Source organism: Telmatherina bonti (genome assembly GCF_933228915.1).
Source record: "Telmatherina bonti genome assembly, chromosome: 16".
In the NCBI taxonomy this organism is placed as follows: Eukaryota; Metazoa; Chordata; class Actinopteri; order Atheriniformes; family Telmatherinidae; genus Telmatherina; species Telmatherina bonti.
The window spans coordinates 14,189,947-14,213,970 of NC_136614.1; the positions used below are offsets into that span (position 1 = coordinate 14,189,947).

The 24,024-nt window shown below is 37.6% G+C and overlaps 1 protein-coding gene across 1 annotated transcript in view; it reads right to left on the minus strand.

Annotated features, from left to right (window-relative positions):
• Nucleotides 1–5,370: 5,370 nt before the first annotated feature.
• kif3ca (kinesin family member 3Ca) overlaps nucleotides 5,371–24,024 on the minus strand; it is a 36,249-nt gene continuing 17,595 nt past the window's right edge. Inside the window, exons 2-8 of the mRNA XM_079255561.1 lie at nucleotides 15,435–15,536; nucleotides 15,147–15,269; nucleotides 13,224–13,342; nucleotides 10,613–10,729; nucleotides 10,236–10,344; nucleotides 8,377–8,522; nucleotides 5,371–6,632 (exon numbers count right to left, since the gene is read on the minus strand). Of these exons, the coding sequence (XP_079111687.1) occupies nucleotides 6,545–6,632; nucleotides 8,377–8,522; nucleotides 10,236–10,344; nucleotides 10,613–10,729; nucleotides 13,224–13,342; nucleotides 15,147–15,269; nucleotides 15,435–15,536 (804 nt within the window). The 3' untranslated portion in view covers nucleotides 5,371–6,544. The remainder of the gene's footprint in view (nucleotides 6,633–8,376; nucleotides 8,523–10,235; nucleotides 10,345–10,612; nucleotides 10,730–13,223; nucleotides 13,343–15,146; nucleotides 15,270–15,434; nucleotides 15,537–24,024) is intronic.

Sequence of the window (24,024 nt, forward strand, 5' to 3'; positions counted from 1 at the left end):
AAAGCCATTTTAATGCACAAGGCAACACAAAGTGCTTCACATTATCAAAACAATTTTTACATATAACAAAACATCACACAAAACAATAAATAACAGCAATTAAAAACACATTTTCCAGGTACAAGAAGAAGGAACATTTTGTAAATAAATGAAGTATTTTAGCCATCATTATTTTCCATAGCAGTGACTCCCAACAAACAAATTAAAGGAAACAAAAAATAAAACTGAATGAATGGTTGGTAGAGGAATTAAATGAAAGGGAATAACTTCTCTGGAGCATAAGGTTTCACAAGTCTTGGCTTCAATTTAATGGGACATAAAGGCTGTCGTGGCAGAAATCAAAGTCTGAATCACTCTCGTATTGTGTTACATGACTTTGAGGACTCATCTCTTTCCTCACAGTGAGGTTTTGCTGCAGTAGCAGACATGCAGTCATCCATAATTTAGCACTGGAAGCCTGGTTTGAAAGCAGTTTGTTTGACAGTGCAGGATACATCGACAACGCAGCCTGAATCAGTTTTATCTGCCCCTTTAATGGCAAATTGAGTTGATGGTTAACTTATGTTATTAAAAAGAAGAAGAGAAGGAAAAATATCAAGTAGATGTGAGGGAAATAGCTTTTAAAGAGTGAATTTGATTTAACAGCGTCACGGACGCTATTTTATTCTTTACCAGCAGGGGGCAGTCTCACCTCAGCCAATAATGACTGACCTTCATAATGCTCTTTAGCTTGCCTTGATGTAAAACTATACCTGTGTGAGAATCTTTAATATCTGCATTTATAAGTTGCAAGATAAATTTGAATGTTGATCTAATGTTGTTTTACTTCATTAGGGACTGATTTATTGCCAAACCTGCTGCACCACCAGGTTCTGGTAGAGTTAACTGATAAACAGCAGCAAAATTATTTCTAAATGTGTCTATACATGTGTGTGGTTTTTCGTTTTCTTTTTCGTTTTACTATTAATTGCTGATATGGATCGATGTGTCTGGAATAAAGACTAAATGAAAATGAAAATAAATGTGCAAAACATAGTCATGTAAATGAAGCCCTGAGTACAACTATATGTAAACAAAATATATTAATTTCAAAGCATGTTCAATAATATCATTGTAGATTCATTGTTACATGACAACTATATTTTTTCTGAATTAAAGTTTGACTTAACTATTGTTCTTGTTTTTATTGTGCTCTCATGAACTGGCAGCTTTGCCCTTTATTATTTTTGTCTGGAAAATGTATTTTTTATGTCTTTTTTTTTTTTTTTTAAATTAATAATTATTTCTGTCTCATTTTCTCATTTTGTGATTAATGTGCTGTTATTTTAAAAGTTCTATGAATAAAATGTAATTTAAAAAAAGAAAGAAATGAGAATATTTGATGGATTATTTGCCAACTGCGTTTGTGAAACTTTTAGTACTTCAAAAATCTTCCTCATTAAAACCCAAAATTGTTTATTTCATCCCCACAGCCGAGGACTTAGATTCAAGGATATTTTTCAGGTGGGATAAAGAAGTCAATAACTGAAGTGGATTTAATGAGATTTTTTTTTCATTATTATGAGTATATGACCCCCTCAGTTGTATAATACAGCCTCTGAACATTAAAAATGCTATATTTTCTATCTGAGCATGTACAGAATTGACCCATTTTTGTTCTACAGCAGATGGCAGCCTCACCTCAGTCAGTAATCAATGACTTCCATGTTGCTCAACGTTACAGTACACTACAGTGTGTCAAACATTACCAGCAGCTCTATAAAAGCTGGGATTTGTTTTCATTTAGGTGAATAACTTCTCATCATTCAGACAATAAGAACAAACCTACAATCAGCTGGTTCGAATGATGAATCCATGAATTCCTACAGTGAAGTGGGTAAACAGATTAAACCAGCGTAGCAGAGTAAGGATTGGTTGTAGATGATCAGTTCAGTGACATAGAGGCGTTTTTGGAAGAAATATCTGGTAGGAAATTTAATGCCCGACTCAGAATTATGCTTTATTAAGAACAGCTAAATGATATAAGTGCTCATCATCCCCTTGTAACAGAGATAGTTGTTGAGATAAATGTGCTCCTGTGGTTCTAATGAAGCAGCTTCGTGCCCATAAAATATTAAATGACCATCGGCAGCAGATGAAGAGGAGACCTCCACTGTGAGTCATCTGACTCAGTTTGCATGAGACAGTTTATGGACCTCTGTGTGTGGATGGATTTCCTACAAGTCATTTTGCAACCTGAAAATTTGATATCTCTGCATTGATTATGCTCTTACAGTAAACCAGTAATCGACTAATAATTCACTGTCAGTGAATGTAGAATTTACTGAAATAATAACCATTAGTTCTGCTGTTTGAGGAAAGAAATTTACCCATAATTTGACTTTCTTTGCATTTTTAAACAGTATGTAATGCAAGAAAATAAAAATTTAATTCCGTTTTTAAACAACAATTAAATTTCAGTCATATATTTGTGAAGAAAATCACAAAATATTCACCAAAATTAGGCAGAGATGCATAGCGAAGAGGCTGGAAAAGCTTGTAAACGATCCTGCAAATCAAAACAGCTCACTGAACGTCACAATTTCCGGTCTGGGGCACTCAAAACAAAATGCCAGGCTTCTTCAGGTTGAAATACAACAATTATTGTGCACGATTTTGCTTTTTAAATGCATTTTCCCCACTGCTGTTCATTCGCAGTAAAATCCATCGAGGACTTATGTTTTCTGTTTAATCTGGAGACTCAGTGTGGTTATAATGCATTTAAGCTGCAATGTGCAATTATTTTTATTATGCAGTACCTCTCCTTGTCTTTTTAAATGTAACCTGGAGGGTATTCCTCTCATTAATATGATTAAATTAGCTGCTCCGTTTGTGCATATGTGCAGATTTGTGTGCGGCTGCGTCTGAAAGACACAATAATGAGCGTTTTTCAGTTGCGATCTATGCATATTAAAGTAAAACAAGTCTTCATACACCAAAGCAACGTAGCTTACCTTGGTGTGTGAAGGCTTGTTTTACTTTAATATGCATAGCTTGTTTTTATCAAAGCCCTTTTTACACATTTTACGCACAGAGACAAACAATGACTGAAAATTATGCAATGCCAGATTTATTGATAAAGAGGAATAAAACATGACTGATAACCAGGTGGCTGTTACAGTATCTTTATAATTTTTGTCTTTTTGTTTTCAAGCCAGGCGTGGGCTCAGCCTGACTGGCCCACACATACACATTGACACACAAACCCCCCATCAACCCCATCCCATACCCTCTCCTGGCAGGTTACTATGGAAACAAGCTCAGTATCCACTTCCTCCACAGTTATTCCTCACTTCCTGATTGTCTTTGGATCCCTACATCTGTCCATCCCCCCCCCTCCTTCCCCAACCCCCCACAGCCGTCTCACATACATTTGTACAATATTTTACAATCCTGACATAGATGTGGATGGCTTTTTAATAAAGCCTAATGCTTATTAAATAAACAGATTTTCTTTATGCAGATGCTTTAATTGGAAGCTTGGTTTGTCATGAATCTTTTAATTCTACAATTAAGTCACATTCCTGCTTGCATGACAGACTGCCTTTAAATATGGATCATTTCAAAATATGTTGGAGCAATATGACGCAAGAAGGATAATCGGAAAGCAGAAAACTAAAAATAAGTATTTAAATGAGTCGTTTCCTTGATTTTTTTTATGATTTATTTCTATCTTGTCACCCTCACATGTCTCCTAATATGTACATTATCTTCCACTATTACAGATTTTAACATACAACAATGCATTTTCACAGGTTTCCATCAATTTAAAGGTATATTTGCATATATTTTTACACAAATATAGAAAATCTGGATGACACCTCAAAGCATTTTGAAACTCTTTTTTTTTTTCTGGCTGAGCAAACTGGGTCAATTATGTGTCGACACACAGATGACTACACCAAGAACACACCAAGTAACAAGAACACACTGGTAACAGTGTGTAATGGGGATTATAAGCATCGAAAGAGAAGAGTTTTTCAACCCTTTCAAACCATTTAGTTTCTATAGTAACTGCAGCCTCACATAGACTAAACCTCCGCTTCATTGTTTCTCAAAATAATCAAAGATTTGTAGTTTTTATTTAAGATTTCGCCACAATCTCAAGTAGTGTTGGAAGTTCATGTCGGGAACAGATCAGCTGCACTTTGGTAATAAATAAGCTGCTCTTTATCTCTGATTAAATGCTGTCGTAAACTCAGTGAGGGGGGGCGGGGGGTGAGCTGCAACTGGATCTGGTGCATTAATAATACAGTGATGATTCGTCAGCATCACCCCCCCCCCCCAACCGTTTGCCCCCTTTAACCTCCAGCAAGTGAAGAACCCTGTGACACTAAGTAGTACACACCTCACTGCTGTCTGAACAACAAGCACGTGCGCTACAATGAAAGATTTATCCCGTTTTCATGGCACTTCACAGTGATGCTCTCAGTTTTTGTTTCATTTTGCAGAAATTATACAGAAAAGGATAAAATGTCTGAATGCATAAACTGGAGATGCACCTAATGAGCTGACACTAGGTTACTGGTGAGCAACCAGTCTCTGTGGTATTTGTCCTGTAAAAGCTTCTGTGTTGTGTTGAGCTTACTGGTTTGGACATGACTAAAGGGTCAGTGTGTCTACTTTTAGTTGCTTAATGGGGAGCGTTCACCAAACATTCACCTTCTTTTAATGCTAGTAGCATTTTATCGAACTTGATGTTCTTTAGTATGCTTCTATTTAAATCAGGGGAATTATTGAGAATTTAATTGATAATTGAAATTTTCTCAAACCCTTTAACTTACATACAAACAAAAAAGCCTGAGAAAAAATGTTTCTGTGTCTTTCTGTTTGTTTTGGAAAAAAATAAACAGAATAAAAGTTCTTTAGCAAATGTTTGAGATGTTAAAAGGAAGAAGTTAATTATAACAACAGTGAAATGGTTGAAAGTTTAAACAGTAGTGTTATAACAAACAGTTTGGGTTTTACATACCTAAACCAGGCAGGTTTATTTTCATAAACTTTAAAAGAAATTCATTAAAGTCACTGCAGATGTACCTCCACTAAATGGTAAATCAGGACCTGAAAGAGTTAAGCTGGCAGTAAATAATCTATTTATTCATTATAGATCTATTTTCTTCAATCTGGCCTTTATCCATTACGGCCTTATAAATGTGATTAAAAACTTCCCCTTCATAAGCATGTTCTCATATAACTATACGCTCTGAAGCAACCATATTATCACATTTTAAATAAGGTCAGCCAAAGACTAGACTTTTTTTTTTTTTTTTTATAAATACTTCTGGAAAAAAAAGGACAAAAAAAACCCTGTTTATAATAAAAAGTCTGAACTTTTTTATTTCATGTCTCCTCTTTCATGAGGTTTTGGAGCAAAGTTTTAACTGAATGAATTTAGAGATGTTTAGTTAAATATAACTAGCCGATGGCTTGATAAGGAAATTCAGATGATGGGCAATGGCATTGATCTATCATAAACGTAGAGTGAGGTTGCGAGCGTGATTATTTCCATTATAAGATATTACATAATAACTTCAATAATTGTTGTTTGTTGTTGAGGCTGTTAATTGTAAATGATTGTAATATTTTGTTCAATTCTGACCAACAATCCAACCCCTGAAAGCTTTTCTCAGACTGCAAACCTCTCATAGATAACTAACAAATATTCACATTTAACACTTAATTTAGACATTCAAGACTCTTCAACTTAATCTTCTAATTAAAAGCATCCATAATCAACAAATCTACTGTTTCCCCTTCAGACAACATGAATAAAAAACCCCAGTAGATGATCTCTGAAGTGTGACATGCCTCACATTCTTCATTTTAATGAGATTAGTTAAACACATTTCTGGTCAATTAGACACAGTGGAAGGACAGAGGAATGACGGGAGACAACAGGTCATCATTCAGGTTTCAAAGCACCAAATCTGACCAATAACAGCAAACATCTTTTCTTCTTTTTTTTTTAAACAACGTACATGTCAACATAGACGTGAACTCACTCCGGCTTTTACACAGAAAACAGACCAACCCTGTCACGAAAAACCCTGAATGCATGAAGTATTTACACGGAAATCTTTACAGACTACTTGAGCAATTTGTGAACTTTTAGATCTGCACTGGTCACAAACACAAACAGACCGGTTCATACACACACACCCCAACACACACACACATACAAAGTATTTAAAAGCACAGTCCAAAGCTTTCGCTCTCAAACATGCAGGAGAGGAAAAGACGAAGGGGAGACAGGTCTTTCCATTCAAAGAAGAGGAGGAAATGATGCTCCGCAGAGTTTCTGAGGTCATTGAGTTTCCTGTCAGAAGATCGTTTCCATGTAATCTATGACTCGTCAGAGTCAGCAGAGGTGGTTGGTGTGTTTGTGTCCCAGCTTTACGCTTCATATAAAGGTCTTTAGGAGGATCACTGGCCAAAAAGCAAGAGAAAGTGAGGGAATACAATAAATAGGAGTAATAAAAAAAAAATAGCTATCACCACTAAAGCTTTACTGTGCTGCTGTGGGGGTGGCAGTGTGACACGCCATCAAGGAGTTATTGGAAGAGGAGGAAGTGATGGATTTTTGGGTCTGACACCTGCAGAGAGACAAAAAGATGAAAGAAAATGGTTAGTAGAGGTTAGTAAGATTAAAGCATGTAAAATCTCTGTTTCTGTACACAATGCTGACCCAGATTAATAAGATTATCAGCAGCACTGGGATTACAGCAGCGTGAGAGAATGAGAAATAAACCATCAGATTAGGACAGCTGAGAGAGGGTGTGCTTAAACCCGAATAATCCCATTTAGAGATGTATTGACTCTAAACCGTTTACAGAGCGGGCTGAGCAGAAACATCAGGTTTCCTGTTTTACCAATGAAGTTAAAGTGTGTCTTCTTTACAGAAATACTTAAATAGCTCTTTTTATTAAAGAATCCTTTTTTTTATGAATAATGAATTATTTCTTAAATTATTTATAAAAAAAAGAATTAATAATAAATAAATAAATAAAATAGAATAAAATAAAATCCTAAAATTATTTTTTTAAATATTGCACTGACTGATATAATCATGCAAAATCTATTTATCTAATAAACCAGCGGATAACCAGATTTTCCATTTGTTGCAGACGTTTATAAATTCAATAATTTTATTTTAATTTTAAACGCATATTATGTTTTTTTTTAATCACTAAAACATTTTACTAACAGAGGCTTGTTTTGTTCTGTCTACATTGTTAGCATAAGAAAACTGGATAATCTGGTAGTTCGAACAAAGAAAATAAAAATAATCTCAAAAGAACACACAACTTGTTTTGCATCAATCAGCTGATCTTCAATCCACAGAAGTATTTTCATGCTAAACGTGTCGCTTATTTAGGAGAAATGACATAAGAAGGGGGACTGTGCGTGACATGCTATGTTAGCTTTCTGTAATGAATGCCTTCATCCTTGTCATGCATTCATTCGCTGCAATGAGCAGCCAGTTGGAACAATTTCTACCACTGAACTCCAGGATGCTATAAAAAGAAATGGACGATGGGTTTTTAGCAACGCTGGTGTTGCATTGCACACCAAGCAGAGAAGAGGAGTAGATGTACACAGACCCTCCCTGACATCAGACCTGGTGTATCATGGCTTTAAGGCCTTGATATTTTCATAAAATAACCTTTAGTTTCGGCTCTTCATCCACATGGAAACACTGACTCATGAGACAGACAACAAGCGTTTTGGAAAAGTCTAGTTAATGTCGCTCTAAACCACAAAGATTTTTCTTTCTTTTAAAAAAATGTGGACAAAATGCATCATTGTTTTACTTTTTATTTGTTTTTTGAGGTAGGATGCATGTATGATGTGCCTAAAACAGCCCAAAATAAATAAAGAAAAGCCCTTTATACATTCTTCCTTTAATAAAAAAAAAAACACATCATCAATGTGTCCAGTGCATACAGATAATAAAAATGCTGTGCCAGCAATTAGCTTTTTACGTCAGAGACCTTCTGCACATTGGTAAATCTGTGTTTTTCATGTGTGTGTATTTGTTCAGCGACAATTTCTCAAGCATTCTGCCATCATTTATTTCACTAACATTTGTCAAACCCTAAAAAGGATTCTCAGTATTCAGCAGGATTCATGCTTCGGAGCTACATAAACCCTCGTACAAGGAGCACAGAAGTCTTGTTTATGATTCTACATTTTCAAGAACAACTCAAATAGAAGCTGATTTTAATCTTTATATGACATGAGATTGAAAAACAACCTTACAAAACGCAGCCTCTGCTTGGGAAGCTGTAAGCAAACAGAAACAGAGTGCAGTGAGTGTGATGAGCCATGCTGACTCACCAGGAGCGGGACTTTCGGATGCCTTTCTCCTTGGTGGGCGAGTTTTCCAGGGAGGAGCTTTGGTTCGATTCAGCCTCAGCCGAGCGATCCAATGAGGAGGTGTTTGGACGAGTCATGTCCAGCTCCAGAAACATGATGTTCTCAGCCTACAAATGGAGCTTAGTGAGCCTGTATCCCACATTCACTTCATTTCATGAGATCATGAAGCATTTCAAATGTTACTTTTTAGTAGCTTTCTACATTTTGACGATTAAAAAAATATAATTTTTAACTAAAACAATAAAGTTCAAACAATCCACAATTTCATCCTGTAACTCAAATATAATTTTACAGGTAAAATATTAGATGGATTAATTAATTTTTCACATAAAAAGAATAAAACACACTACTTTTAGTTGTTAAAAAAAAAAAAAAAAAAAAAAGATTTTTGACGCCATATTCTTTGAAATTCTAATTTTGTGTATTTATAACAGAACTTATTACATTCCTGTCATGATGTGTGTTTTTTCTGTGCTGTCTTCACTTCATGTTTCCTGTTTTATATTGAAGATTTCCCCATTTTGCTTCCCGTTCATTATCTCACCTTTGATTTCCTCATTTACTTCACCTGTTCCTTATTAGTCCCTCAGGGTTTATCTACTCCTCAGTTCTCAGTTGCCTTTGTCAGATCATTGTCCTCTTAGCTCTGTCCAGTGTTTTTGTTCTTTCTGGATTAAACTATTATTTCGCATGTTCTGTCTCTTTGTCCTGCATTTGGGTCCCCACATCTCCACAAACCGGACAAGACACTTAGTCTGTAAACATTATATGCTGATTTAATATGCGATCAATCTACTGTTTACTCTATTTACTTTTTATTGATTATTTGTATACATTAAATAATTGATAAATCAAAATGTAAAATATCACTAAACTCAACAACTAGCTTGTTTCTTGTTTCTTCCACACATACCCAGTGATGTAGTGGGTATACTCTAAATTTTTTGCCCTTTGTTTTTAAAAAAAATAAATAAAAAAATAAGAAGCCCAGAAAAACATTGTTTCATAAAAAGTGACATGTAAAACTACTGTATTTAGTTCACTCCAAAAATCCATCAGTATATTTGCTTTATTGTCACATAACTTCTGCTGTTTTCAGGGAGGAAGAGTTATGAAATGATTAAATCGATACTGACACACAGACTAGTGAGGGACAGGCTCATAGACTTATGTACATTTATCTTCATTATGTCTATGTTCAAGCTAAAGTTAATGCAGCTGATAGTTAACTGCACCAGTTTAGCATCAGTAACCTTAGCTGAGCTGCTGGGTGACGTAGCTACATGTGTAGGAACATTTGTAATTGTAAAAGCAGCATCACAGGGAGCTTAGAAGTTTAGAAGTGGGTATACTCTATGCTTACATAAAAAGAATTGGGTATACACCGTATACCTGCGTATACCCTGGAGTACACCAGTGGACATACCTAAAAGAATTATAAAGAGTGTGTTAAAAAATAAATAAACTTATCAATGAGTCTGAGAAAAGTGTAATATGAAGTAATATTTCTGGATATGAAATATGACCTGACTCTGTTACAATAATAAAGGCAAACTTCAACAAACAGAGATGTTTACTTCAGACTCACCTAAATGTATTTTATTCATTACCTGAAGAGTTGCTGACTGATTTTCTGCACATATTGCGACATAACGGTCTTTCCATCCAACTTTCTGGAGGCTAATTCTAACTTTTAAACGAGCGTTAGTAAAAATTTTAGGGATTCATTTTGTGAGGAATAAAATACCTGCAACATATCTTTATGAACACTTTTATGTCTCCACAACATGACAAATACACGTATAAACATTTCCTCTTACCCTGTATCTGGAATGAGGTCCCATCGCTATGGCAACCCTGGCGTACTGGCTGATAGGCCGTTTGTATCCGACTGCAGATGCCGGCCTTTCCTTCATCTGTGAGGACTTACTGCACAGACACAGGGTGAAAATCAATGAGACTCCCTCACTCAAAAACTATCGAGGGAAATCAATATACTAAAAGAAACATCTCTATGCGCTGAAACTGCAGCTCAAAACGACATGTCAGCTCAATTTCTTTCCATTCCTGAATGACTTCTGCTTTAACAGCAGATAAGAACCAAAAGAGAAGAGGAGAGAGGAAGAGAACGGCGGCCATCATATTTTCACCTCATCAACAAACTAGGAGTATTCTGTTATCTAAAACTATTCCTGACCTTTCAGCAGGAACAAGAGGCTGGAACTTCCACTGATCCTCGTCTGGGTCGAACGTCAGCCTGTTCATGATCTTATTCTTCTCCTCAGGTGGGATGAAATTCTCTATGATCAGATACCTGCAGAAAATGCAAAAATCCAATCAAATCAAAACTTTAATTATAGAGCACTTTCATAAACCGCATGGTATCCAAAGTGCTGTAATAAAATAAATCAACATTAAAAGCTTTAAAAAAAACAAACAAAAAAAAACAGTTAAATAGACAATATATGACTAAACAAAAAAAGTAGTCCTGCTCTCCAGAGTTAAAAGCCAATTTAAAAAGAGGAGTTTTTAAAACCATTTAAAGTCATAGCAGACCTCCCAGAAAGAGGGAGATCATTCCAGAGTTTGGGGGCTGCTATAGAAAAGGCTCTGTCTCCCCGAGTCACAAATCGAGTCTTAGGGACCAATAAGAGCATCTGGGGTTCGGATCTCAGAGCTCTGACAGGACGATGATGGTGCAGAAGCTCCGAAAGGTATGAAGGTGCCAGACCATTTAGACATTTAAAAAGCAACCAAGTCCGATCATACCAGAGATCTCCGGCACAGCACAGCCTCTGAGCATGTAGCTATGAGATCAAAACTATGGTTGAAACTTTTATTATTTTTTCAAAATGAACATAAAATCTGTTGATGTGGAAAATGTGAACAACTAATGAACTGGATTCTTGTCCAGTTTCTCTTATCAATACACTCTGGACACCACTTTAGTACAGTTTACTGTTAGAGATGGTTATTACTTCTATTCTTATTGTAATAAGAGACAGAAAGCAGGATTTAGTGAGTTGTTTGTGTAAAATAAGGGGAGTTCTGGGGGGGTTGTTCTTCTGAATGTGCCTGTATGTAAATGTTTATCTCGCTCACATGCAGTCACAAGATTATGAGTGCGTTTTTAAATTTCTGTGTTGTTTACTTTGTTGTGTGGAGACTTGTTTTATTTTATGCATAAAAGGTTTTTATCATATAAAGCACTCTGTGTTGCCTTTGGCAGCAAAAGCGCTGCATAAATAAAGCTTAATTGACTGACTGACCTTGCTATTTTCCTGATTTTGGGAAATCTTTAACCTGCAGCATCTCAGAATAAGCATCAGTGCTAAGTGTTAGTAGGGCAACTGCAACCATCTGCAGTTTGTTTAGTCACAGAAACAATAAATGACCTACTTTACTGACATCCTTTTTCTGCTCTGAGGCCTGAAGCTGCAGGATATTAAGACTTTTTCATGACAGGCATAAAGTTCAGTTCATCAGCCGCTCTGTTTGACCACACAGGGAACGCCAATTCACAGGGAAAAAGGCAGAACAATCACCAAAATCCTTCAAATAAATAAATACCTAAACTTTATAGGCTCATATTCTGACAGTTATGACAGCTGATAACTAACTGCAAACCTAACTTTTTTTTACCAAATGGATTTTCATAACCATTTTTGCTGTTTGAAACAGAGTGATTTAACACACACACACACACACTATTATATGTCTACTTATACACAACAGATAGGTTAAGAAATTCTATTTTTACTAAGTTTATTCCATTTTTATTGTAAAATTAATACATTAAATGGTTAATACAGCATGTGTGAAATGTTCTCCTCTCAAAGGGGTCAGGCTGTAAATGTGAAGAAACCAAACCCTTCTTTTTAAAAAGCTGGTTTGAGGAATTACTGATGCATTTTCACTGCAAACTGATGTCCAGTCTGTGCAGACACAGCAATTGTCATGATGCGATGTTTCGTGTTCTCTTTAGTTCCTGGTTTCCTGCTTTATTTTGTAGTTTTCCCTGTTTAGTTCACTTGTGTCTTGCTTGTTGTTTAACCTTTGTTTCTGTTTGTTGGATTCACCTGGTCTCGTTAGTTTCATACATTTCATCTCTTTCTTGTTCTGTGTTTCAGTATTAATAGCCCTTGGTTTCTGTTCCCCGCCCTGCAATGGACTGGCGAGCTGTCCAGGGTGTACCCTGCCTTCTGCTAAAAGACTGCTAGGATAGGTTCCAGCTTCCCCGCAACAATTCGTTGGATTAAGCGGTTAGGAAAATGAATGAATAAATGAATGAATGGTTTCTGTTCCCCTTTGCTGGATCATTTTGTCATGACGTGGAGGTGGAGGTGGATATTAAGACCCAAAAGCAGCGATGGGAGCCAAAGATGCGGAGTCAGGATGTTTATTTCCAAAAAACTGAAAACAAGACAATGCAGGAGGCATGACAAAAACATATGAACCTAGAACAAGACGAATAAAATACCCCTTGGTTTCTTGGAACAGAAGCCAAGGGGTATGAATACTGAAACACAGAACAAGAAACAGATGAAATGGATTAAACTAACGAGACCAGGTAAATCTAACGAACAGGAACAAAGCCTAAAAAAGACACAAGTGAACTAAACAGGTAAAACTACAAAGTAAAATCAGGAAACCAGGAACTAAGGAGAGCACGGGACATCACATCATGACAGAAATGGAGCCAGATAAATTCATGTGTTTGGAAGAGCACATCTTCCTGTAGTTCTGTTTGTTTCATGTTGGGAAAAATGAAACTCTGCACTGCTCTTTGGGATGCTTGTGCAACTCACTTGAACTTGAGTTCTCTGGTGAGCTCGTTCTGCGTTTGCTCCAGCTCCTGTCGGCTCCTCACGTGCTCGCTGTTCACGTCCTTAATCTCCGCTTTGATGCACTGGAGCTTGGCGTACAGCTACGAGGAGAGAGTCGGACACAAACACAGAGATTGAGGAGGGCTCGGGTTCCCAGTGCAGTGTGGTCGCTGTTGATCTGGTCTCCAGCTTGCTGCAGCTTGGTTGCCCTTAGCAACAACACTGGAGGCACTGGTGTCTGGAGGACAGGCCAGCCAATGGGAGCATACCAATCCCCCCTACTAAACACCCACTACATCCATTTAGTTCATTCCTCCGCTTTTCTGCATCACTCCCGAGCATTCACACCGTTCAGTCTTTTATTGCAGCTCGGCTATAAATAAGGAGGCTTTTCCTGCCAGGCTTTGGCCTGAATCATGACGCTGCAGTTTAAATTAAGCTTCCTGTTGCAACAACATGAGCAGAGCTTTAAAGAAAAATGTGATCAAGAAAAAGCAGATAGTTCTACGCTGCATGAAGCAACAATGCTGAGCCGCCAGATGGTGGACCAGAATCACCTCAAAGCCGTCCAGAAGTCGTTCGCCATGGCCTCGCCGGACTCCTCCTGAGTTTTTGCCTTGGTGACAGCCGAAGCCACATGCTGCTTAGCCTGTTGGTACCTATCTGCTGCCTCCAGAGTCCCACAGGCCAAAAAGGCTCGATCGGACTCCTTCTTCAGCTTGACAGCATCCCTTACTGCTGGTGTCCACCAATGAGTTCTGGGATTACCGCCACGACAGGCACCAACCTTACGGCCCAGGGAATCCTGACGCCAGGTGTACATATGGACACTCTTATGCTGGAACATGGTGTTCATTATGGACAATCCATGACAAGCACAGAAGTCCAATAACAAAACACCATTTGGGGTTCAGAGGGGGGGATCATGCCTCCCAATCACTCCCCTCCAGGTCTCACTGTCATTGCCCACGTGAGCATTGAAGTCCCCCAGCAGAACAATGGAGTCCCCAGAAGGAGCACCCTCCAGCACTCCCTCCAAGGACTCCAGAAAGGGTGGGTACTCTGAACTGCTGTTCGGCGCATAAGCACAGACAACAGTCAGGACCCGTCCCCCCACCCGGAGGCGGAGGGAAACTACCCTTTCATCCACCGGGGTAAACCCCAACATGCAGGCACCAAGCTGGGGGCTGATGAGAATGCCCACACCTGCTCGGCGCCTCTCACCATGAGCAACTCCAGAGTGGAAGAAAGTCCAGCCCCTTTCGAGGGTACTGGTTCCAGAGCCCAAGCCATGCGTCGAGGTGAGTCCAACTATATCTAGCCGGAACCGCTCAACCTCGCACACAAGCTCAAGCTCCTTCCCCACCAGAGAGGTGACGTTCCACGTCCCTAGAGCCAGCTTCTGCAGCCGGGGATCGGACCGCCAGGGTCCCCGCCCCTTGCTGCCGCCCAGCTCACACTGCACCCGACCCCTACGGCTCCTCCCACAGATGGTGAGCCCACGGGAGGTGGGGCCCATGTAACCCTTTCGGGCTGAGCCCAACCGGGCCCAACAGGCAAACACCGGGCCAAACACTCACTCTCGTGCCCCACCGCCAGGCCTGGCTCCAGAGGGGGGCCCCAGTGACCCGCGTCCGTGCAAGAGAACATTTCCGCCCCTGGGTTATTGTAGAAATGGAAAGAATATAGAAATGGGCTGTTCAGTGTTAGTTCTGCTTGTCGTGTCTGAGACAGACCGGGGAGGAAAAAAGAGCTGAGAAGGATTTTATAGCCTCTGAATTTGCACTATGGCATGGAAAAAGCATAAAGCCAGAACATGAGCACAAAAACATATGAAGAGAGGGAAAATCCTTCTGCTTGAGTTGGAACATTTGAGTCGGCTGTATTTTCATGTAAAGATTTCACCTTTTTAAGCTTCTTGGTCTTGGCTTCGACTTCCTGTTGCAGTGAAGTAAAAGTATCTCTCAGCTCGAGCGTCTCTTCATCCTGGACCAACATCTGCTGCTGCATTTTCCTCTCTTTACTTGTCTGAAAAGCATAAACGTCACACTTTTGTCCAACTCATGGACACATAATCAGGCAACAGATTACAATTATCCACTGTTTTACTTAGTTCTGACCTCAGTTTTAGAGGGTTTTTTTGTGTTTTCTGCAGAAATAACTTGAAAGAAAAAGCAAATGATCTTTCTTTACCTGCTCAGCAATCTCCTGTCTTTTCATCTCCAGCATCTTCTGCTGCTCATTGGTGTGATCAATGATGTTTTTTCCACCGACCAGCAGCTTGCTCTCCATCGCCTGAGAAGAAATATATTATCTAGATTTATATTCATGACATTGAAATGTTACGCAGCCTCTAGAGCTTCTAAAACAACAGACATACAGGAAAAAGTTTTAATTTAAATCTTTCTGTTGTCTACTTCACATGAAAGTCATTTAGATGGTATGAAAATTTAAAGGACAGGACAAACGGACCTCATGTAACCTGCACAATGTCTCCATCAGGAGTATTATGCTTGTGTAAAAGTTAATGGTGTATTTTGTGGACATTGTGGAGAACTAGAGGGGAATAAAGTTTAAATAATGAAAAAAAAACACTCACTGATGGTCAATGACATGGCTTGGTACAAGAAGGAGCATTTCAGAGAGGCAAAGCCTCTTGTATTGGTGGTAGTTCAGCATATTTATATTTACATTGGCTAGATATTTAAGACCCCTTTAGGCCACGTACACACGTAGCTGAGTTTTTGTAAAACCAAATACACCTCCCACAAAAACAAAAACCTCCCACTCCACCTTGTCTTTAAAAAAAAACATCTGTCCACATGTAACCGCATAAACACATTGTTAAGTACATTCAGAGGGCACCTATGCCGTTTATGAGAGTAAACGCTGATCGCACGTGTGACGTTGAGCATTTTTTTGTCACAGGCAGTGATGTTTCCAAATCTAAAACCCCCGTTTTCTTTGTGCACATGCAAATGCACAAACGTAGTTTTTGTAAATCTGTACTTTGGTTAGAGGTATTTGAAAGAATCATTTTTAATGCTGTAAACTTATAAATTTGTGTGGACGACAGGTCAAATCGTGCAAAAATATCTTTGTTTTGTGAGATAGCCTGCTAGGTGTGGGTAAGGCCTTCATGCTCATATAGGTGACAATGAGCACTGAATTGTGAAAAAAGAAAACAGAAAACAAAAGCAGGAGATTCATCATGCCCCACAATGCCACAATCCCCACAAATAACGTGTGTTTGTGTATGCGACACCTCCTGCACAACGAATGACGGGTTAAGTGTGTGATTGATCAAATGTGTAATATTATGCTCATCTTCTAAATGTAAAGCTTGACGTTATCACAATCTGCATCGACAATAGGGATTCTGAGGTTTTTGCTGGATTAAGATAAACAGCTGTAATGAAGCACCAATATGCTGAAATTCAGCTTTATTCACAGAGACAGGGTCAAATTCAGATTTTTATATTTTCTGTAATTAAACAAAAAAAATCTAAATGCAAACATCATTATTATAGGGCATAAAATCTTTTTCTGTGGATTCAGTTCACAGTGGAAACCAAACAGCTACATGACAAAAATATGTTTTTCTCACTAAAATGATCCCAAATTTTGGTTTTTAACATGGCATGAGTGATATCTATGTTTTTTTTTTTTTTTTAGAATGATCTAACAACCCCCTGAACTTGTCTTGGGACCTTTATGGTGGAGGGGACCCTCATTTTGAGAACTGCTCTAGATGACAGCTTATAGTGAGTTGCATCTCATGCTGTGACTCACTTCTACCCACCGCCTACTGCATATTGATGCCTATTGAATCAGAGCAGATTTGATTACCGCAAAGCTTTCAAAAATTTCTCGTGTCATTGCACCAAAAAAAGGACAGGATGTCATTTAGGTTTCATGTAAACAAGAAACAATTACTCCCCGGCTTTATTTTCATCAGTAAACTTGAGCTGGCTTCAGGCTGAAGTGACAAATCTGACAGAAATAAAAACTCAGAAAAGAGTCTAAAAGCACCTTTGAAGGACTTTGAGTTCAAACTCAGTTCATGTGCATGCTGAACAGTTCAGTCTTTGTGCAGTCAGCACGGACACTGCGTTGACCAGACGGACAGATGAGAGCTGGCGTCTCAACATCGCCATGATGACAACACATGACAACAAGCTGAGCACTGCGGGAACTTTGAAGAGCTCTAGGCATCAAAAACAGGCCAAAACCAAATAATACAATAATATCTCACATGGATGAGGCATTACATTTCTTTTATTTGAAGTGATGATTGAGTTACTTTCTACACTGCAAAAACTGAAATCTAAGTAAGATTAAAAATTTTAAATTGAGTACACATATGTAAATTTTTTTAGTTTTTATGCCAGAGAATTCCTCTTGTTTTAAGAATATGTTTACCTGTTTTGGGAAGTCTTGACAAGCCAAATTTTCTTGTTCTGTAGGCAGATAATTTATCTTATTTTAAGCAACATCTACCTAATTTTTGTACATATATATATATATATATATATATATATATATATATATATATATATATATATATATATATATATATATATATATATGTATATATATATATATATATATATATATATATATATATATATATATATACATACATATATTATTTTTTGTGTATAAATATATATATATATATATATATATATATATATATATATAGATATATATATATCTATATATATATATAGATATATATATAGAGATATATATAGATATATAGATATATATAGATATATATAGATATATAAATATATTTTTTATTTATTTATTTATTTTTTTAAAGCTGAGTTTTTGCAGTGTAGTTTCTTTTTCTACATTTTAAAATTAAGATTTGGAGTCTAATTTTTCCTTCATATCAAACTTAGACTTGCAGAAAACTCGCTTCGAGCTTCTGCAGCGTCTCCTACCTGGGAGATCAAAGACCTTAACTCACAACCACACACACCATCATACACATGCATGTTTCTGTAACAAGATCGATGTCCTGAAGGGAGAAATCTTATTCTCTCACTGGATCCACTGTGAGAGGACAGTGTGAGGAAGAAGAAGGATGAGAGTGAGAAAGAAGGGGCCCAAAGGCAGCAAATAAGGGCAGCGTATTTTTAGTAATGGCTGTGTTCCAGGACTTACTACAAAAAGACAAGTGTGTGTCTGTCTATTGTGTAAAGCATATACATTCCCTAGTATTTACCGCACTGTCTGCTTAAGAGCAAACACAAAAACACACATTTAAACTGCTGCAGAGGACAGTGGAGTCCTTCAGAGAGGATGCATCTGCCGCACAGAAAGCCCTTTGTTTCGAGCTGTCTTTGTCTCCAGTGTGTATATGTGGGTATGTGCGTCTTTGACTCCCAGTTTTGCTGCTCTTTGTGTTCTGTCATATTCTTTAAGCTTCATTAAAGGCTGATTTATGTCAGGGTCTTTCCCTTGTGCACATCGCATCTCTCTTCTCCCCTGTAGCCTGATTAGTGATATACATGCAAGCCTTAATGACGCAGACTGATAGCAGGTGGTGATTAAAATCCCAAATCTGATGGTTTATGTTTAATTCTCTAAATCATCTGTGCTTTAAGCTTAATTTAACTCATTGTACATTTCAATGTTGTCCTAAAAAAAGATTGGAGCACTGCATTCATAACAGGGAAAAGACATGTTCTACAGCCCTGAATTCAGTGGTGTAGCGGTCCCTCAAGAAGTGGGAATACAGGAAAAAAAAACAAAAAAACGAAAAAGTAGCCCAGAAAAACACTGTTTCAGTAAAAGTGACATGTACTCCAAAAATACATCTGTATATTTGCTCATTGTCTCATAATTTCTGCTCTTCAGTTTCAGGGAGGAAGAGCTATGAAATGACCAAACCAATACTGGCACACAGACTAGTGAGGGACAGGCTCATAGACATATATTCATTTTTTTTTATTATTATTATGTCTATGTTCAGGCTAAAGTTAATGCAGCTGACGGCTAACTGCACCAGTGTAACATAGGTAACCTTAGCTGAGCTGCTGATCTAGATACACATATAGGGATGTTTGTAATTGTATAAGCAGCATCTCAGGGGGTTTATAGAAGTGGGTATATGCCAACTCAATGCTGACTGAAAAAGAAGAATTTCAGTCTCACATGACAATAATGCTGTTTAAGCATGTGTGTCATTAATATAAGAATCTTTGCCTCCACTTCATGCATATTGCATAACAATCTGCTTGTTGATGATTAAATGCAAACTTTCACAGCACTTAACACAGAAACTGCCACAGAATACATATTAGTAGTAAATACTATCATATTACACTAAACTCATTCAGATGTTCATTGCTGTCCCTTCGTGTGCTTGACTCTGTGGACTCTTTTAAAATGCAGCTAAAGACTCTACTGTTTAGAAGAGTTTTTTGTTGATTCTTGGATGATTTTAATTTTTGCTGATTGTTGCTGATTGTGTTATTGTACCCATTTTTATGTACAGCACTTTGTGATTTTTATCTGTGAAAAGCGCTTTATAAATAAACTTTACTTACTTACTAATTGCTCTGTTTGGAGGGATTTTTATTTGATTCATTGTTAAAACCCACATTTTTTTCAAATTCTGTATATCGCTACATCAACCTCTTGTGTTGTATGAAACTTTCATTAACTCCTGAACTGGTTGAATTGGCCGTCTGATCAGTCAAAATGCAGCTGCGTATTCTTGCTTTCAGATATGCTGAAGAGTTGCTTTACATTATGCAAACGGTCCTGTCCAATATGTAAAACCTGTGAATTAAAACATCCCAAAAAGTACAACATTGTTGGGTATTGTTCATGTACCATAATTAAATCAATTAATCAAAGCAAAAGCCTGTCTGAAATATGATGGTGATGAGTTTAGTTTAGCTTAGCTAGCTTAGCCTAGCATAGCACAATGTTATATGTACAAACAACTTCCTCCAGCGACTTAATACAGCATTGCTAAATGCACAGAAACACAGAAACATCCCACTGCACATTTTCCCAAAATTCCTCACTACTTTCTTTTTTGTCAAATCTCATCCTTCATAGTGGAATTACCAAATCTTTCCAGCATAGTAAGTAAATCAGTCTTTAGTGCCCCCATCCAATGCCAAGTCAAGGGTTCATGTGATTGATTTCCAGTATGATTTCTTTTAAATGACAATTAAAAGAACACATTTGACAATAAAAAAAAAAAAAAAAAAAGAAAAAGCATCTTTTAACATTGAACTCAACTATTTCTTTACATGTATGCTGGTCTAATAGGAAACTATTATTAATAGCAGGGTGGAAAGGAGAAAGAAAAGAAAAAAGACTTGGCCAAGAATCCAAATGACCTTCGACTCACTTACTCACTTACTGGAGTAATTTTTTCTGTTTCCAAGAATCCAGGGAGATCAAGGCTTCAGCCACATAAAACTCCCGTTTTATCACCTAAGATGACTTTTCTCTGATTTATTGCAAGCAGTTTAAACTAAACCTACCCCTATATGAACCTAAAACAGTCTCTTAAATGTAATGTGGCTCCCAAAGCACAAATAAACACACACACACACACACACACACACACACACACGCACACACAGCAGTCAAGATGTTTAATGTGCTCCAAAAGAACATAAAAGATACATTTGTCTTTCATGCCTTTATAAACCTTTCTTTAAACCTTTTTTGGTACTTTTAAAAGCCTTCTTTACAGGTCAAAGCTGAACCAGCAGCTTACAGCCTGACGCTATTTAGCTGCAGCCAGAACAATGAGAAAACTGCAGCAGGGTGCTGGGAAATTCATCATTTAGATGTCTTGTGATGCAGTGTTGCTAACAGAACAAATGGTAAGCAACAAGAAATGCAACATATCTCAACGTGTCTCACAAAGATAAGGCATTCAGCCAACAGCATTTTCCTAGTGATGGTAAATAACGGTTAAATATTCATTTATCACATTAAAACTTAACAATGAACCAGTCTGAATGTCCAACTATTCCCTACATAGTGCCTTATGTAGTGGTTATACCATTTTCTGGAGGTCTCTGATTGTCCAGAGAGAAAAAAAGTAGTGCACTTAAAATTACCCACAATGCATCTTGAAAAATGAGCATCGACAGTCACTAGACGGGTCAAAATAGACCTCAAAATGGTGCGAGTGATACAAACGTCAAAGAGGGACAAAAAACAAAAAACTATAGATAATTCACTTTACCCTTATTTATTGGATACATACAAAAGAAAGAAAGAATAAAATACAATAAAAGGAAATAAAATATTTTCACACAAGTTTGGGCTAATTTTAACACAATGCGTCGCCGTTGCTGCAGTGACAGGCGACAGTCACATGATCTGTAACGGGGAGGAAAAAGCCAGCTTTGTGTTTAAATTACCAAGAGAATGAGTGCACTATATAGTGTAGCTCCAATTAGTAGGTAATAGCGTGGACATTCGGACGCAGCCAGAGTTTCTTATCAGGCAGAATCCTGAATAGTCAAGCAGTAGGTCAGACATTATGTAGTAACACAGATCTGATGGAATATTTGACAATAAAATTATGTTGCTCAGTTCTCCACAACAGAAACAGCACAGTGAAAATGTAACAATAATATGTTTATCTACTTGTCTTTAACATGCCACTAACAAGGGGACAGAATTTATTTAACTTTTTAGTATCAAGCAACATGATGCCAACCTGTTAATATGTATTTATTAATATCTAAACCAAAACATGTATGTTTTTATGCCTTAATCTGCAACAAAGTGAGAAGTTGTTGGACAATACTGGATCAAATGGGGTTTAGACTGGGTTCTCTTAGACCAGGGGTGTCCAAATTTGGTCCAACAAGTATTCCATGTATCCTGCTCCAACGCAGCTGGCTTACATTATATGGATCCAAAAGCCAATGAATTACTGCACAATGACTGATTCATTTGAGTCAGTTGTGTTGGAGCAGGTATACAACTGCAGGATTGTGGCCCTCGAGGACTTGAGTTGGACATCCCTGAGCATTTCCATGTTCACACTGCAGGCAAAAGTGGTCCAAATCTGGTCTCTCATTTGCACATATAGGTTTCATGTAAACAAGAAACATGGGTCTTAGCTGCGTCCCATGACAAACCTACCGCCATCCTCCTTGGCAATATGACCAAAATCTGATTCTTGCGTCTCGACAGCACAGATTTTCTAACCTCGGTCTCAATCATATGTGGTTCTAAACTAAACATGTAGCCTTCTGCATGTGGGTTTTTTTAAAAGTGACCCCAGTCTGATTGGTGTCTCTTCTTATCTGACTTTACATCATTGAAGTGAGGCAGATGTCACAATCTTGAGGAGGTGAGAAACACAGCGTGCTGGGTGTGACATCATGTCTTCTTCTGCAGCAGCTCCTGACTCAGAGCCACAGCAGACAAACGACTACGAATGCTCACACTCAGTCCTAGGGAGGATTTAAAATACCAGTAAACCCATCATGTACGTTTTTGGACGGTGGGAGGAAGCTGAATTGCTCAATGAAAACCCACACATGCACAGGAAGAACACACCAACTCCACACAGAGAGGTTCCTGTGGAAGTTCGAACCAGGAGTCTTCTTGTTGCGTTGCAAGATGGCAATCACTACGTCACCATGCAGCTCCAACAGAAAATATCAACATATAAAACGCCAATGACAACATCTCTTTGTCAGCTTTATTAATACTAACCGACTGAGTGCATATTTTACATTAGAAGTGTGATAAAGATAATAATTGTCATTCAAATGTCATAATGTATGGGAATTTATATCTATATTAGAAAAAGTTGCACTTTTTACATACATTGATGATGAGCAGTAGTGTGTTTAAAGGAGAGTAGGATCTAAAAGAATATAGATTCAATCACAGTTTTCCTCAAAAGCCTTGGAGACTGAAAAACCTTTATGGGGCACTTAATGAAATACTGTGAAATTTTAACCTAAAATCATCCTGGTATGTACCAAGACCTCCATTCTGTTGTTACATTAAGAAAAAAAAAAAGAAGTTTCATACTAAATACGAAAGGAAACAAAGTGATCTAAAATAGTCACTTGCCCCATAAAGGGTTAACCCACTCAGAACGAACGAAGGCTTTATTTAAAGCAGCTTATGTAACCTCAGGGTTTTCTAGAAAACATAAAAACTCTTCACTGTAACTTGTTATTCAACCGCCTCTGGGAGAAAAATAAAACTATTTGAGAGGTTTATTATTCAGGTTATATCGGGATCTTTGTACTGAAGAAATGAAAGGATAGTGTATTACAAATGTTTATGCACCGTGAGCATTGCTGGGTAAGACAACACATACAGTATGTTGCCCCTTTGTCATAATCAGTGCAGTAAGTTGCAACCACTTCCAACAAGACCTGTGCTTTGGCTGCAAAAACTGCAAAAAAAAAACCCACAGCTTCCACGCTTTGTTTGCATTTTGTCCTTGAGGATCAGTGTCAGTGTATTTTAAATGTATGATTTACATCAGTTTTTGTGGAGATTTTATGTATTTTTTATTATCAACTGAGCTCTTTCAGATAATTAACCTACAGTAATAAGCTGTTGTGAATGACTGAAAACTGCATTATTACAGTATATATCACACAGACACCAGGTCAGAGCTAGTGATGCATGTCGCTGTGCTTAGGTGGAATCTGCAATGAGGAAACACACTTGAAGCAATTATAAACACATTACACTTTGCTGAGAGTGCATGCTCATATTCTTTTGCCTGTGAATGATCCATTTCCTGCTTGGA